An 18,852-nucleotide genomic window follows, 5' to 3' on the forward strand; every position below is an offset into this window, starting at 1 on the left:
CGACGGATTATCGTAAAATCGTTGCTACATATAGCGACGGTTTCATATAACCGTCGCTACGTTCACATTTGCGACGGTTTTGTATCATTAGTCGCTAATTATAGCGACGGTTAAAGTCAAACCGTCGCCTGCTAAAATTTAGCGACAGTTTAGTGATATCCGTCGCTACATTTAGCGACCGTTTTGAACAAACCGTCGCCATATTTAGCGACGGTTGAAAGCCAAACCGTCGCCAAATTAAAACATGCGACAATATTTCAAAACCCGTCGCTAACTTTAGCTGCGGTTTAACTTAATCCGTCGCAAAATACGGCCACAATCTCATCAAAACCGTCGCTAATTTAAAATTCACGACGGTTTAAACTAACACCGTCGCCAACTCACTATAAATACCCCTATTCCACTCCATTTTCCTACACAACACTTAAAATTTTTCTCTCATACACAATTTCATCACTTCACACAACACCTAAAATTTTTCTCTTTTACACAATTTCATCCCTTCACACAACACTTGAAATTTTTCTCTTTTACACAATTTCATCCCTTCACACCACACTTAAAATTTTTCTCACTACTTCACAACACTAAAATTTTTCTCTCATACACAATTTTATCACTTCACACAACACTTAAAATTTTTCTCTCTTACACTTAAAATTTTTCTCTTTTACACGATTTTAGTTTCAATTGTTAGTTTCTTTTAGATTTATTAAATTATTAATTTTTTTTATTTTTCGAAACAAATTAGCGACGGAATCCTTGATTAAAGACCGTCGCTAAACGTAGCGACGGTTTGTATACACCGACTGTCGCTAATTTTAGCGACGGGGTTTTTAGGCTGACCGTCTCTAATTTTAGCGACACTTTGAATAAAACAGTCGCTAATGGATTTAGCGACGGTTTTAATATAACGTCGCAAATGCTACCTACCACAACGGGTAAACCGTTGTCGTTGAACGGACTTTCAACAACACCCTCAGTTACAACAGTTTTAAAATCCGTTGTCGTATGCCGTTTTTCTTGTAGTGTAGATCTTATATCAAATCTTAATCATGGATCGCTTTGAATTTTTCACTAACCTCTTTAGATTCTCAATATAAAATCATGTTATGCTTAGAGTTATTCATGAGCACAGTGTGTCAATAATTATAAATGTGCTATTTCTAGAACATCAATGAATATATTATTAGATTGAGTATTGACAACACGTTGTGCTATTTCAACATCAATAGAATTATTATTTTTTCATTCTCAGTTGGTACCATGTTATAAATCATAAGAGAATAGAGATAATTCATATGAGTCAATAGTCAATCTGCAATTTCTGAACTCAATCCATTTAAAGGAGAAAATAATAGAATATAAATCTTTACAGAATTTATTTTGATAACAAATAGAATCATCATTTACCACAAAAAATTATTAAATTATTTATAACATGTACAAGATTATTCTAACAATAATTTACAAATTAAACTAAAACAATCAAAATATCAAATTTTCAGTAACCAAATATAACTAACTACAAACTAAAATAAGCTTATTCAATAAGCCTTTCTATCTAATTATAAATAATCTTACAAAATAATTTGAAATTTTTGATGTTATATATTTGTCTTTTTATTATGATCTTAGTTCTAAATATCGTCGCTCACTCACTCAATATTGATCTTTTGTCTTTATTTTTATTTACAATTTTAATATTTTTGTCTAACGCACTGGTATGAATCTAATGCACGCACGCACGCACACACGCTCTTAGAACATAAAATTTAGGCAGCTAGCCAGCCACGAGACGTTGAAATTGAGATGAGGCATCCAAAAGAGGATACTCTTCAAAAAGTGTACAAGATGTGTACTAATTTATACAAATATAACCCATTATGGAGAACTCAGAGCAGAAACACTAACTCTGCTTCAGCTTGGTGTTACGTTCACTGCACCAGCTATGGCATCCTCACATTGATCAGAAGAGTGATCAATTTTATTCAATAGACAATCCCTCACCCGATCAAGCATCGGGCTATCTATTACTCTCGGAATTCTATCTCCAACAAGGCGCCACATTGCCACAGGTGAGTTTGGATTGCTCGTCACATCTTCCTGCAGAACATCACCCATTCGCATGACGATGTTGAACGCCAAGTTAGCTAGTACGCGAGAGTAAGCTTCCAAAATAGCACATCCCACATCCTGGAAAGATTTTATGTCATAGACTTTAGAACTTAGCCATGAGCCGATAATCAGAATATTTTATTTTTCATTACTTACCTTGCCGTATTGAATTTTTGTGACATTAACGAATGTGCGAGGAAGATTCGGATATCACAATCTTAGAAGAATTTTGTAAACCGGTAATATTATATATTTTTAGCAACAAAAGTTGAAAGATCCAGGGAGTTTTATTATTCCTTGTGTTATTAATGGTTCTCATATCAATAGAGCTTTATGTGATTTAGGAGCAATTATAAATTTAATATCTCTTTCTATATTTACATAACTTTGGAGCTTGGAGAAGTGAATCCTACTACCATCACTCTACAACTAGCAGATTGGTCTCTGACGTATCCACGATAAATAGCGGAGGATGTGTTAGTGAAAGTAGACAAATTTATCTTCCCTCCAGATTTCGAGATATTGAATATGGAGTAAGATCAAAATGCATCATTAATTTTTGGGAGACTATTTCTAGCAATTGGAAAAGCATTGATCGATGTACACAAATGAGAACTCATCTTGATAGGTGGTAAAGAGGCTGAAATGCTCAATATCTACCATGCCATAAGAGGATCCAATGAGATAAGTACATGTAATAGCACTGATATTATTGATACATGTTTATCTTTAGATTGTTACAAAATATTAGTTTTATTGAAATTTGTTTTTTCACCTAAAAATTTAGTGTGCAAAACATGACATCTGGTTTTTTTTGCAACAATCTTAAATGAATTCAAGGGCATTTTCTATGGTAAACTAGCTCTCTTTGTCTTGATATTGTAATTAGTGCAGAGTTGGTCGTCGAAGAGAGAATTGAATACAATGATCTGGTGGACATTTTTGGAGATGAAAAAACCCCATCTTTGGATAAAGTGTACTAATAATTGGCTGGTGATAATGAAGATGAATCCAAAACTAGTAATTTGAAAATTAATGTTTGTCTTTTCAATATACTCGATCTTATATCATATCATAATCACGAATCTGAATCTCTTTAGATTCTCAATAATTAGATCTTATACCAAATCTTAATCATGGATCTCTTCGAATTTTTCACGAACCTCTTTAGATTCTCAATATAAAAGCATGTTATACTTAGAGTTATTCGTGAATACCAATGTATCAACAATTATAAATGTGCTACTTCTAGAACATCAATGAATATATTATTAAATCGAGTATTGACACCACGTTGTGTTACTTCATGACAAATAACAAAAGAAAACAATATGATAAAAAAGATAAGAGAAAAATTTTAGTAGTTCAAATCTTTTTTTAAAATTTAAAAAAATATAGTTTTTTTCAAATTAGTTATATATGCTAATTAACACGAATTGTCAAAATTTACAATATATATATATATATATATATATATATATATGTATATATATATATATATATGGAGTGAGTACAAATGCATGCTCGTAGAACATAAAATTTAGGCAGCTAGCCAGCCACGAGAAGTTGAAATTGAGATGAGGCATCCAAAAAAGGATACTCTTCAAAAAGTGTACAAGATGTGTAGCAATTTATACAAATATAAACTATTATGGAGAACTCTGAGCAGAAACACTAACTTTGCTTCAGCTTGGTGTTACGTTCACTGCACCACCTATGGCATCCTCACATTGATCAGAAGAGTGATCAATTTTATTCAACTAGGTAGGTGCACGTGCGATGCACGTGAAGATGTATAATGAGATATATGTTTCAATAATTATACAAAAAATATTATAGAGTATGCAATTCATTGACAAAAGTTTGTTACACAAAATGTATGGAATAAACAGAAAGGTATACTAAAACCAACGAACTAGTAGTATGAACAAAACAGTAGCACAATGCTTAAAATAAAGCAAACCGAGGCCTGTATGAAAATACAGTGTCCTTAAAACAGATTCGTCCCCTCCGGGATGTATTTCGAGGATGAACTTGGACGTCTGTTTCCCAGGATACAACGGAACAACCAGCAGTGACTTAGCACGAGACACTACTACGACGAACTGAAAGCGTACATTTACTTTATCACCGAGATTTAACGGAGGCAAATGAAAAGCTAACAAGATGAAATGCAAGAGAATACTTGAGAGAAAAGATTTTCATGTACTTGAAATGGGGAAATGAGCACACTATTTATAAGCCCCCAAAAAGCATACCAAGAGTCATGCAAGATTAATTAACTCAATTAATCTTCCGATTAACTCAAGAATATGAAGAGCCACAAGTTTTCAAGTAACTCAAGAATGTGGAAAGTCAAAAGACACTCCACAATAATGAGCCACAACCAACTCAAGAATGTGGAGAACCAAAAGGCACTCCCACATTCAAGACATGTAATTTTTATTCAAATTTCCAACAAAGTTTTCAAACTAAACAATAGAGAGATAATTCTATATAATAATAAGATATCATTGTTCTCTGCGATGGTAATAAATATTAAGTGAATGTACTGTTAAGAAATTATGTTACAAAACAAATCAAGTAAGACGAAGAAAGTAAACCTGAAGGAATTGTCAATCAAACTAATTAAAACAATAAGGTATGAGAGAGTAGTTGTAAGACTTAAGGAGATTAGAATGATTTTGATATCATTAAACGGGAAAAACTCACTTCTTCGTTAATGAATATCATTTTCCGAATTGTGATGTTGTTGCCTGATGAAGGCTTGGCTTATCAGGTGAAAGTGACCAAGATGCCCTTGTGGAACTATATGGAAAAGGTTCACAAGGATATTAAGCCTCTCATGCGAGAAGTTTTAATTGATTGTTTGTGGAGGTCGTCGAAGAATATAAATTTGTTTCCGACACCCTTTTATCTCCCCGTAGACTACATTGATTTTCTGGTGACATGAACAGAAATAAACTTCTACTTCTTTGTGTAACTTGCATGTTTATTGAAGCTTATTTCAGAATCCTTTTTATCTTCTCGTAGCCTACATCGATTATCCCGTGACATGAACAGAAATAATAAGCACTTTATTCACTCATGTTTTTTGTGCAATGCATCTTGCAAATTCTTTTAAACAGATCATGAAAATGACAGTAAATTTTATGAATTCAGCCTTCACATATTGAAGATTTTTGATACATAACATTAACACATACACAAAAGAAGATGTTGGTTGTGTGTTCCAGATTCTTCATTTAGAGTAAAAAAATGTTGCACTATAGGGATCTAATCTAAGCTATTTACAGATAGTGGGATGGAGAGAGATGTTCTATAGTTTATAGAATTTGAGTTGGGTAATCCAACAGTTAAAACGTTTCAAGTTAGTGTCCAATTATTGCATCTTTTTCTGCCATTGATTTTAGAATTGCAAATCCTCGTCTCTAACTGAACGTGTTGTGATGAGCAGAATTCTTACCAAGGTGGCATATCATTGTTCATTGCGTCGGTAATAAATATTAAGTGAATATATTTACTTGTTAATAAATTGTGTCGTCACAAAACAAATCAAGTAAGATAAAGAAAGTAAACCGGAGGTAATTGTTAAACTAATTAAAACAGTAAGGCATGAGAGAGAAGTTGTAAGACTTGAGGTAGATTAGAATGATTGTGATACCATTAAACTGGATAAACTTACTTCTTCGTCAATGAATATCATTTTTCGAATCGTGTTTGTGCTTTATTTGGTCGTAACTTCGTAACCTTGTTGCAAGACATAGATTTTTACGACGACATTACTTGAGTTTCGCTGGAGATCATTTAGAGCGATAACATTTGGTTGTTCCATGCTTGCATTATTCGTAGCTATAAACGACATCTGAAAATTTCTATAGATTTTACAGAGATAAAAGTGATCCTGATAATTTGGCTTCGTCCAAGTCTTATATTCTTAGAAAAGTATACGAAGAGTTTCTACTCATTATGATTAATAAACATCATTTGCCTCTTAGTTTTTTTAAAAATAATTTATTATTATATGGTTTTATTATCTTTTGATAACCGAAAATGGTTCACATGGACTATAATTAAGTTGATACAAAGTGTGGTATAATTAGCATTACCATGATTCTAATGTGTGAGGGTATACAATGATAATGTATGTAATGCCCGAGAATTTGATTATTGTAATCTGATATGATTTATTGATTATGAATTGATATAATTCTAGCCGGGCCATTCCGAGACGAGATTAGGCAAAGCATATGAAATGTAACAATTTTTGGATCGAAGGCTGGGCGCCCGGGCGGAAGTTTTTGTCCGCCCGAGCGCCATTGAATAGTGGAAAGAAGCCGAGCATTTCGCGCCCGGGCGGATGTTGTTGTCCGCCCGAGCGCCCTTGTTTAATGGATGATGGCCGAGCACGCCGCGCCCAGGCGGAAATTCTTGTTCACCCGAGCGCCAATCGATTTTCATGAAAAGTGACACGTTTCTTTACATGCAACGTGGAGGTATATATATGTATATCATTCATTTCCTTCAGTAAAAGAAACGGAAAAGAGCTTCAGAAAGTTAAGGAGAAATCCTTACGCCTTTTCACCTTTAGATTTGTGATTTACGCAAAATCCACCCGTCCGATTTTTAATCCGATTTCAGTACTGTGTTCCTATCGACGAGGACTTCAACTGGTCGTAAATTTTATTACGTTTTAATACGATTTGAAATTATGATACTGCCAGAATCAGATGTGATCTATATATGTTGTTCTTGTGATATCAGATATTGTATAATCGAAACCGGATCGAAGAACAGACTGTTTATGCAATTGTTATGAATTTTCAGAGTCGATTTGATTGTGGTTAGATCGATTCGATATCAGAATTGTGTTGTTATCGATTATGAGATGTTGGGATTGATATTTGATTGATACTGTATCGCTGGGTATATTGATATTATTCAGACTTGGATCAGATGAGTTGTTGATTCGTATATACTGATATTGTATTGCCAGTATTGCGAGATTGTAAAGAGATGAGGTTATGATATGTTATTATTGAGATTATATCGTTGTATCGTTGACATTGATCAGATTATGTCTTGATTTGTGTATTGATCAGAACATGCCTTGAATTGAGCCGAATATTGACACAGTCTATTCGATATTGTCATTTCAGATTGGATATGGACAGATTTGACTTCGACACTTCGACTTCATCAGACCGAGAAGAGAAATGTATAAATTGATGTTGATGCGGGATTGCACAACTCGATTTGACTTGACTGTAGTTTCCCAAAATCACATACTTTACCTTATCGCATTGATATTTACAATGGAATGAAATTGATATATTTGATCTATTTATTTATGTATTGAGTCATAGGTGGATACACCTAGGCAGAGACGATTGATCTCGTGACAGGGGTGCCTGATAGTGATGGAATCGTCACGGGCACATTGCACATTGTCACAAGATACTGATTTGGCGAAAGTGCCAAAGTCTGTGACGGATAGGTCAAGGCACCGGATGTTTGGTCATATCGAAGTCGATAGAATTGGAGTTTCTTCTATTACTGATGTTCGATATGGAAAAGGCCAAAGTCCGTGAATAAGAACGTACCACAACCCCGATCGGGAGTGTAGGTGGGTGTATGTTCTTATTCCGATCGGGATCCCTAGATTAGGATGAGTCGATTCCGAGTCTAAGAATCACAGAGTGTGATTCAAAGTTAGTATTGATTTATGTTCCTGATTTTCATACATGTTATGAATATTTGTTTCATATTTGTTTATATGAAATGCTTGTATACATGATTTATACTGGGAATGTAATTCTCACCGGAGTTATCCGGCTGTTGTCTTGTTTGTATGTGTGCTTCCCGTTCCTACATCCGTGTAGGGGTCCGTGTAGACTCTGGAAATAGACACCGAAAAGAAGCAAAGGCACGGACTCCGTGTAAGGGTCAGTGTAGGGGTCCGTCTAGTCTCTGGAAAAAGACACTTTGGGTGGACAAAGGGCACGGACCCCGTGGCAGGGTCTGTGTGGGGGTCCGGCTAGACACTGAAAGTCGAAACCTGCGGAAGTGCATCAATCTTGGAAGAGATTAATGAAGCCAAAATCACTCCCCATTTGCGCTTAAGGAAAACCAAAATCACTCACGAATCTCGGGTGTGTATCTTGAATCAAGAAGAGGCCACGTTCATTCGGGAGAGAAAAGTGCAATCATCACTGTGATTAAGCAATCAGCGACATTCTTGGAGTGATACGAGCTTACCTTTATCGTTGATTATTCAAGCATATATAAGAAGCAAACTCCCCCCCCCCCCCCCATAACTTCGGAAATTCGAAAGCAATTGCAGCAGCCTAGTCGAATCTCTACCGCAACCTTGTTCGAACGAAGTTCTTTTAGCAGGTCTTTCTAGCGCCTTAATCCAAACGAAATCAGGTAAGTGGGATCGAAAGCAATTGCAGCAGCCTAGTCGAATCTCTACCGCAACCTTGTTCGAACGAAGTTCTTTTAGCAGGTCTTTCTAGCGCCTTAATCCAAACGAAATCAGGTAAGTGGGCTTTTGCTATGTATTTCTTTGTAACTTAAACTTTGTATAAGTATTTCATGACATGCGTCTATGTATGTCAAATCATTTTCGGAAAATGCTATTATATATTTTATAAAATCTCGATCGATGTACGATATGTTCTTCTATTTCCGATGTTCTTTGATTCTGCTGAGTTCATTCAAAAATTCCGATAAGTGTTGTTTGATACATCTGATTCTGTGGTGCACTGTTATGATTCGAGTGGGATATGGAACGACGATTGTAAATTTATATGGCCCCCATCAGTGGGTATAAGTACACTATTAATTAACACTAGTAAAAGATGCACATGCATTGCATGTGCTATTATTATTTTTAATTTGATCAAATAATACTAAATAATTAACACGAAATTATTTTCGATTTAGAAAAGTTGTTCGATTTAAAAGAGAAGTTTTATTTTGATTTTTCTCTATTTAAATATGGAGTGACTTGAAAATGTTTTTAGTATGGTAAGAAGGGTAATTATGGAATTAAATATTTTGGTGTCCTCAAAGATAGTTATTTTAAGGCCCTCACACTTAATATAATAGTATAGATATTAAACTAACATAGAAAATTACTTAAAGAGCCAAATGAACACGACAAAATATAAAATAAATAAAAGGGTACAAAGATAAGCTCACAATTCAAACTCATATATTTATAATAGTAGTAGATAGTAGATAATAGTAGTAGATAGTAGATGTTATATTAGATTAGATAGACAATCTCTCACCCGATCAAGCATCGGGCTATCTAATACTCCCGGAATTCTATCTCCAACAAGGCGCCACATTGCCACAGGTGAGTTTGGATTGCTCGTCAAATCTTCCTGGAGAACATCACCCATTCGCATGACGATGTTGAACGCCAAGTTAGCTAGTACGCGAGAGTAAGCTTCCAAAATAGCACACCCCACATCCTGGAAAGATTTTATGTCATAGAGTATAGAACTTAGCCATGAGCCGATAATCAATTATTTGATTTTTCATTAGTTACCTTGCCGTATTGAATTTTTGTGACATTAACAAATGTGCGAGGAAGATTGGGATATCTCATCTTTATGTGCTGCAGAAGCACTTCTGCCTTGTACAAGAGCGACTCCATTTTATCAAGCTCAGATAATGGATCTTTCATGAAAGACCACGAGGCTCGAATGGGAGACTTGGCACTAGATTGTTGAACGATCTTTTCTTTCCATGCAAAGATGGCTGCTTCCAATCTGTTCACTGCCTCAAGAGCAAGATGTTCTGATTTCAGGTTCAGCTGGTCGATCATTTCCTCCATCGAGATTGAGTCCTCACTGAATATTTTATACATTTCATCCCCAAGACTTGCCTTCCCAGACTGAAACAAGAGATGTACCAGGAGGAGAAACGTTATAGAAAAAAAGGATAACGTTGGCATCTTAGAGTTACAATGTGAAGAAAGCCAACTTACCTTATGAAGTGCTTCTTTAATGACAGTAGGAATTGGCATTTCAGCCAAAACACTCTCATTTATTGATTTTGCAGCTTTGAATACTTGATAGACCAATCTACCCTGATGTAACAATCTCTTTCTTTCCGTATCAGAGAGTCCAGAGTTAGGCACCTTTGGAGAAGAAAGCCACCATCTTTTGCTCTGTCCGGAACTTTCGCTTCTTTCTTTTGCTTGACTACCAAGTTCCGAGTACCAAAACTCAGAGTTAACCATTGAATCGAGTGTTTCCTATCAGTTTGAGAAGAAACGAAGTGAATTTAAATGGTTAAAAAAGTATTTTAGTTCACTTAAATTGTGAAGAGACGACCTACAATAAGCATGGAATCCAGTTTCTGCAATGCTGGAAGATTCATATGCACATCTCCTCGAGCCTTTGGGGTCATTATCTGCACCAAAAACAGGGTTACATTTTTCGCATTTTGATTATATGTATGATCAGAACTTTGACTAGTGAAAAATAAAAAAGGCTTGACTCCTCCATCGACGAAAGTCTATATTGTAGAAATGTTAACATCCTAGAATCGATTGATGGTGAAACTGAAATATTTTTAAAACAATTAAACATAGTACAAAATAAAAAAAGGAAGCTCTTTAAAAGTTAAAAGGTACCTCTAACTGTTCCACCATCAATGCCAGTTTGCTTAGCAGGAACCAACTCAACCATGTAATTGGTAGGAGACAACAGCCAATCCATTTCTCTCCGCCACAGACTCTTTCTCTCTTCTGTCAACGGCTCTAACTTCCAAAGCTCACCAAAAACAGAAGCTGAAAAATTCGCACAGAAACTTCCAAAAGCATTTAGAATTAAAAAATTCCACAATGTTCAGAAGAAACAAGAGTTTTCAAATTCTGATCTAAGCAATTTGCCGGTACCTGCCAGACTCGTGATAGCATGTGATAAACCTAACGCAGCGGAAACACCCTTAGTGCCACCTGTAAAATCCTCCCCAAGCAGTATTTTAGCGAACCTCTCTTTCATTGTTTCGACATCAGAAAACCGATTGGTACAATCTAGTTTTTCTTTTCCAAAATTGTGTTGTGGGCTCGTATAGATGTTCCATGCTTCTTGATACGGATCGTTTTTGTCTTTCTTGATTATCGTCGATAGAGAAGAGAATGATCCAGAAGCATTGTTGCTGGACGAACAGCTGGTGTCATCTTCGTCTAAGGTATCTGTGGTGCAGTCGTCTCCCATGCTGGTGCCACTTTCATCGTTGTATGACTGACCGTTGAGAATGCAGCTCTCTAAACCATCATAAGTCATTACTCCTGAAAGAATTGAAGTAATTTGAATTCTAATACTGATAACTTCTTTATAACTTTCATAGAGTGAAAGCGGAAGTTATCTAAGAATCGTGAAATAGGCCAATTTCAGGCCCTTATTCCGGACAGTCATTGGAGAAGGAATGATGTATACATGTGGTATAGCCTATATGGTGACGATACGTCTCATTTGGTACATAATCATCTTAATATCTTACATCCAGGGTCATTGTTTAATATAGCCAAGAACAGAGAAGGTAAATGGAATAATAAATAAAGGCCAAGCAGATGAATATTATGGAGATACATTCTTACAGGAAATATTGAAGCAAACGGATAATATATGTCTATAAAAAATAATGTAAGAGGATCAGTGACTGCATTGTCTAATGAAATCGGAGTGTGGCAAATAGTACTTGGACTAAGGTCCACCATTTTCATAGACAATTTAAGAATGTAGTATATGGAGTGAAGCAGTGGCGGGATGGTTTGAGGTAGATGGTTGACACTCGAAACCAAAAGTAAATATAAAAAAGAGTTAGATATGTTTTTATTGTATTTAGAGTTTTTTAAATTGATTAACTTTAACTGATTTTTAAAATTATTTGTAAGTTGACTAAGATTTTAAAATCATTGACCGCCTCGACTACCTGCTCATCCGCCGGATAGCCTCGGAACGGCTATAGAGACCGCCATAGACAAAACGGCGTAGACACCGACTCGACCGTCATTCAGAACACATCAATTTAATAAGCAGGTCTATACATATTCTAGATGGTCTCCTAACATTTACTGCTGTTGATAAATCATAATCAATTTGCCATTATGATACTTATGCACAGTAGAAGCAGAGGCCCATTCGTTTCAATATCAATTTAAAAATCGTTTTCAAGTGTTTGGATTAATTTTTTTATGAAAGAAATAACCATGTTAACAACCACAAATCTCCAAAAATAAAAGATCCAAATACCATGCATAATTAATTTATAAAGATTAATCAAAAGCTCAAGGTAATGAAGAAAGAAGGAGAGGACTTACTGTTTTGTTCATTCACATCAGTGCTCATTTCCCTATTTCCCGTCCAGCAGGCTAATCTTTTCCTCAAGATGATCATTTTTTCAATTGCTACGGTACACGACTAGTTGATTCAAAAGCTATAACCCAACCAACTGAACAAGAAACTAAACAGAAGGAGGAGAAATTAGTAAAAATTCATACAGCACTAGAGAGATGCAATCTACATATCCGACTTGACTACTTCTCATTTCATGTGGCACCTCCCCAGAGATGAGCACGGGTTAATATAGGGAGGGCCCATGATTTTTCAGGAGGAGGGAGGCAACTAGAAGGTCTCACCACGAAATTTGACTTTTTTCATAAATTTATATGAAATTTTATAATCTTTTAGTCTGTCAGTGGCAAACGACTCCAGCCCATCGAGTCCTTAACTTGGTTAGAGTAGAAGATGCAAACTGAATTGAAAGAGACTGAAACTCAGATTCAATAAACAAAAATGTCATACTGAAAATTTGAATCTTTGCTTCACGATCAACTCTTCATGGCCTGAGAGAATTCTTGAGAAATCCGAATCAAAATGTTGATAAAAATATATGTGCCGCTCAGTCCAACCTATCTAAATTTATTCCAAATGGGATGAGCCCAAAAGGGAACACAAAATCCGTCATTTATGTAAGAAAAGTGGTAATACAATCATGGATTAAAACTATACTTAAATTGCAAAGATGTCAAATTTATTCACTTTCCCTGGCTTTAAAAGGGAACACAGGTGCAATAATTAAATATAAGATGTTGTACACAATCATATTCAGGGAAACGCGGGAAAAATTATTATTATATGTGCTTGTTTGTCTGCCTTTGGACCCGGCTCGATGTTTCTCAAGGGGTCCAAGTTTCGAAGCAAATGCTCCAAGACTAGCATTAAATAGGAAAAAAAACACAGATTGTGCATAAAAAATTTGAAGTCCCGATCCCGAAGCCAGCAGAACAAAGCGGAGGGAATTTTCGGCGCATTGAGAAACATGAAGGGAAGAATTGAGCAGAAATCCACAGCATTAAAAAAAAAGTATTTCTTTTTTCTTTTCTTTTCAGAAAATGGGCATGGTGTAAGCTAAAAGAAAGCCATAAACGAAAACTAGAAAACCTTTCGTAAGGCAAGAGTGAGTCAAAAGATGTCTTTATTGTGCGTCATCTCTACAAATAAACTGTCTTTGACTGCTCATTAGAAAACTACCAGGAAGGAAAATAACCAAAAATCCAAAAAACAAACAAACTTACACACACAGAGAGTGACACAGAAGACAATTTGATGCATTTCTGTGCGTAAATAAACGTTTGCATGGTGAAAATTTTGGTAGGATCATGAAAGAAACTTGAGAAAAAGATACGAAGAGAGAAGACCTTACATGTGAACAAATTTCTTGAAATAGGAAGTAAATATTGAAGCATCGTAAAAAAAAATTGGGTTTTAACAGAAAAGTTAGAGAAAGAAAGATGGATCACAAGAAAATGGACAAATGCCAAGAGAAGAAAGGAGAATTAAAACAATGACTCACTTACCTTTAATCTGATCACAGACACAGCAGCAAAAACAAATTCGTTCAGAAATTGTTCAAGAAAAAGCTATGTTTCTGCAGGTAATTAGTCTTAAACACGCAGAGGTGAAAATGGAGACGTGAAGAAAGAAGTGTCGTGAGGTGAAAGGTCGAAGCAGTCGGCCATCAATGGTGAAAATATATCAATAGAGACTTCTGAAAGGACAGTAGAGAGCAGAGAAGAAGAGAGGAGAGAGCGCAGTCTGTTTGTGAGGCCGTTTAATAATTTTATATATAAAAAAAATATTTCAATTATTTTAGCCAAAATAATATTTTTAAGCAATCATAATTAAAAATCTAAAAGTATTTTTATTTTGAGTTAAAAGTATTTTTATTTAAATAATGTCATCATCGTTACAATGAATGTTGTTAAGTGAGGGGTTTGTGTGTATAATGAATTGATCTCTTACTTAGATTTACTTACCCTTCTCCAAACTTTTGTTTTCTTAAGTTTTTTGTTTTACGTCAAGAATACCATCTCTGGAATAGAATTATTTAAACATAGATCCGCCCGTGGTTTCGAAACCAACGGTAAGAATTTTGAAATCGACGAGTTAGTTTCCAATGCATGATGAAATCGAGATTCAGCTGTTTGGGCACGTGTTTGATTTTGTTATGAATTCTGAATTCAAATTATTTTGAACTGAAATTAAATATTCAATTGTTAAGAAAAAAATAACAATATAACTTGTGATCTATAAAATAATTTAATTTTAATTTATACAAATCAAGCAGGTTTGATTATATAAAATTAACTAAGATTTATTTACAATTTCGGTCATGGTTAATACAGTTTTTATTTTTAATTCTTAAAGAACTGGACCCATTGGATTTGAAAGAATATTTGAAGAGATGATTTGAAATGACTTCATGTTAAAGATGAATTTAAAATCAACCATAATTATTCAAAAAATAATTATTTGAGATTTGAAATATATTGTCAAGTTAATTTGTCTAAACAAAATAATAAACTTATCATTATGAATTTGAACGTCTCACTACAAAAAAAAAAAAAAAAAAAAATCTACTTAGCGACGGTTTATTTCGTCGCTAAAACCGTCGACAGTCGCAATATGTTTGTGATGGTGACTTTAGCGACAATTTTGAGTATATATTCCATCATTAATTAGCGACGGTAACCGTCGCCTATTTAACAACATAATATTACCAAAACTGTCGCTAAATAGCGACGGTGTTTGGATAAACCTTCGCTAATCAGCGATTGAATATTATCTAATTAGCGACTATTTTCATATTCCGTCGCTAATTGTTTCTTTTTTATAAAAAAAAATATTGTTTTATAATTTCTTAAAAAATTATTTTTATAATTATTTATACAAATTTTTAAATAATATCCTCCACTCATCTAAATTAATGATTTTCAAATTTGTAAATAGTATATGAAATGATTAAATCTTGCGATAATAAGCCAACAACAAAATCGTTTAAGAAAGAAAAATATACTACATATGAGAAGAGATGTGGAGAAAATGGACTGAAACGCCCAAATTTGTAGACACTTTGCGACGGTTATTTGAACAGTCGCTATGAAAAATGGTCGCTAATTACCGATGATTTAAGCAAAATTGTCGCTAATTAGCGACAGATCTTGACGGTTCCTTTGAACCGTCGCTAATTAGCGACGGTTTTGCTTAAATCATCGCTTATTAGCGACGATTTTGATTAAATAGTCGCTAATCAACGACTTTTTATAAATTGTCGCTAAAATTTGCGACTGTTTTAACCGTCGTAAATTTTTATACAAAATTTTAAATTGTGAGTAATTTAAAAATGTAAGACGGTTTGTCAATCGTAACTTGACTTTTCAATGTCTTTACTTCAAATATATTCATCCACGGTTTGTCAAAATAGTCGATAACACCAGATTTTTTGCAGAGTCTTTACTTCATATCTATTTATCCAAACATGAATGGATCCAGTGGGAGGCAACATAAGCGGCTTCCCAGGGCCTCCCCTTTGTGGAACCTCCATTTTTAATTTTTTTTTTTTTTTCATTTAAAACCTAGAGGGCATCTCAAATTTTTGTGCTGAAATTTAAAATACTATCAATTTTTTGTACTTTTGATAAAAAAAAAAATTTGTAAAAAAAATCTTTTTATTCTTAAAAAAATTCTCTTTCTTTGGTAAATTGCTCCACTCAGGTGAATTAAATTTCTCAAATGGAATCGATTATATATTGTGTCTTTTTTATTGAATGTGATTTTTCTTGTCTGTTTGTATATTACAGTTGTGATTTATTTTAACTGGTTTGCTTTTGCTCTCCGGGATTCTATAATATTCTAATTTGCTTGTTTGTTTCTTGAATTGATTTTTACTCGATGTATTCCTGACATGGTTAGTATTTAAATTATAGTTTTTATTTGTTTGTTAGATTTATATTGTGACAAAAACAAATTATTCACACTTCTTTATTTTGATGATTTTTATTATGTTTTAATTATACATATATCATCTCTAAATTGTAATATTAGACTTAGGAAATTAATTTATTGATTTTTATTACTTTATATATGTCATTTTTTATATAAATTTATAAATTCTTGTAGAATATTAGATATTAATAATAATTATGTGTATTTAATTATTGGTTCATATTTTTATATGTAACAATTTTTTTTTTAATTATAGAATCTTACCGATAAATTAGCCTGAGGCCTCCCGTTTTCTGCTGCAGATGCAACCTAAATTTCTGTAATATCAATCATTTGACCTAAATTAGTAGCCTTTTTATCACCTTTTTCGATGACCGATTCAACCACACCTTTAGTAGTAGGTAGAGAGAGCTCAAGCAATGCCACCGACCTTTAGCATCATTTTTTGGGTTTTGTACATCAACCTCTTCTAATCTATATAACAGTTACTGCTGCAACATGTTTGCAAAATGCTGAACTACAGAGTATTGAAAAGGTGAAGGATTGAGACCATGCTTGTAGCCCAGTGGTCTCACCTCTTGTCAGATTAGCTAGCTCCCTGAGTTCGAATCCCCCCGGTGTGTTGTAAAAGAAAAGGTGAAGGATTGTGTCACATAATTTGTTTAATTTGTCCAAGGAATCGATTATCCGGGAGTTGAAACTCAATGCATTGACTGACCTAAAAAAACAAAATACAACTTGGCGAAGATCAAGCTACCCAAACTGAATAAAATAGTTCATCTAGAAAAAGAAATCAGAAGCATGGTTAAAGTTGGCAAGAAAAAGGTAGACACAAATGAGTAAGAAAACATCAAGACCATGTGATCACAGAGTGAACAAATAATTATTACAAAACTGGGATCAGAGTGTCTTGAACAAATGAATTATACTCGTACAAATGCAACATCTTTTGTTTTTGTTTTTATTTTTTTGTAAAACATTAGGGTGGGGAGAAAGTATGGGATACTTTTGCTTTTTCATCTTTCGTTCCCGGGTCACCATTGGCAAAATTGTCATCAATTCAAGGACATATAGCCACTGTTTGAGAATAAACTAGAAGAATCAGATCATGTCAAACAAAAAACAGAAAAATCAGATAACTCTTTCTAGACGATAGTATTTTCATTTATTTCTTCCCAGTTGATCACTGATAAGGTCATTCGAAGGACCAAGATCCCAAGAAAATTATATTAATGGGGCATGTCTCCGAAGAAAGGAATTAGTGTTCCCATGTCCCAACCTCGGGATGCTTTACTCTTCACAAAGTTCTGAGATGTCGCAACCAGAAAAGCACCAATTGCATATCATCAATGAGAAAGTGTCCCAACTTTCCAAGGAGAAAAATGTTGTGGTGACAAATGCAATTGGAGGATACTCTTTCAAGTCTTCTACAAGAGCAAACAGTGGCTTACTGAATGCCTCAAGAGACGACACTTTAGTTCAGGTATAGTCTATTTTGTTTCACCGCCAATATATATTGATTGTTCATGGTAATCAAATAAAAGGAGATGACATCGTGTATTCCAACATTGCAAGTAAATTTATCATCTTAAGTAACAAAGAAACAAAATAATGGTTCTTGCACAACTTGTACCCAGTCCAAATCTTTTACAGCTTGGTTACATTTTTTGCCATCAACATGTGCTGCAGTTGGGGAACATAGCAAAACTTACCCAATGTATATGGCAAACCTTCACTTGCACCAATCGCCGTAAAAGTTTTGAAATGTCTTTACAATGCTTAATCGTCACAAAACATATGACATAACACAACCATGGATGCTTCAACTTCCATTAAACTTGCAAATCATGATCCGTGAAATTATTAAGATATGTAAAAAAAGCAACATTAACTACATACTTCATTTCAAGAAGAATTTTAGAAACGACAAAAAAAATGGAACCTTGCCTATATTATATATATAGAAAATCTAGACAACAACAAACAAGTTCTCAATCATCTGGCTAAACTTCAATCTCAAAAGGTAAATGGACCACAGAAGCAAATAGCATAAAAAGTAACTTCCCTGGATTCTCCATCATCTGCACAACCGATTCTCATTTTCGGTCACGTGCACTGTGAATCTAAAATTACAGTTGAAAAGCAAGACCTACCAATCCGGATCAGAGCCAGAAATACTCCGTCGGGTTAGAACAGATCAAAAAGCAAAATAATTAAACCTGAAGTAGATCAACATCGGATCCGTCCGAACCCAACGGAAAACGTCTCATTCACCGCGGTCTCCGATTCAGTTGATGCAAGGCGGGAACCTGATTCTCTCTCAAATCCAACGACACGAAATTTGCACCGAAGCTCACACGTAATACTCACAACGTATAGAACGATAAAGAGCTCGAGGTACAATGCAATCGCGGTAAACGTT

At 34.5% G+C, this 18,852-nt stretch overlaps 1 protein-coding gene and 1 long non-coding RNA gene across 2 annotated transcripts; both read right to left on the bottom strand.

Annotated features, from left to right (window-relative positions):
• Positions 1-1,786: 1,786 nt before the first annotated feature.
• On the bottom strand, positions 1,787-13,479 carry LOC140831132 (rop guanine nucleotide exchange factor 14-like). Its single transcript, XM_073194920.1, has 8 exons — positions 12,948-13,479; positions 12,464-12,594; positions 11,036-11,431; positions 10,779-10,927; positions 10,474-10,548; positions 10,121-10,390; positions 9,680-10,027; positions 1,787-2,196 (listed from the first exon to the last, which is right to left on the bottom strand). The coding sequence occupies exons 2-8, from the start codon at positions 12,537-12,539 to the stop codon at positions 1,921-1,923; spliced, it is 1,590 nt and encodes a 529-aa protein (XP_073051021.1). The 5' UTR covers positions 12,540-12,594; positions 12,948-13,479; the 3' UTR covers positions 1,787-1,920.
• A 3,363-nt stretch (positions 13,480-16,842) lies between these two features.
• Positions 16,843-18,544, bottom strand: LOC140831133 (uncharacterized). Its single transcript, XR_012117796.1, has 2 exons — positions 18,464-18,544; positions 16,843-17,845 (listed from the first exon to the last, which is right to left on the bottom strand). It is a non-coding gene; the product is annotated as an uncharacterized lncRNA (long non-coding RNA).
• Positions 18,545-18,852: the final 308 nt, after the last annotated feature.

This window comes from Primulina eburnea, chromosome 4 (assembly GCF_022965805.1).
Source record: "Primulina eburnea isolate SZY01 chromosome 4, ASM2296580v1, whole genome shotgun sequence".
Taxonomy (NCBI): domain Eukaryota; kingdom Viridiplantae; phylum Streptophyta; class Magnoliopsida; order Lamiales; family Gesneriaceae; genus Primulina; species Primulina eburnea.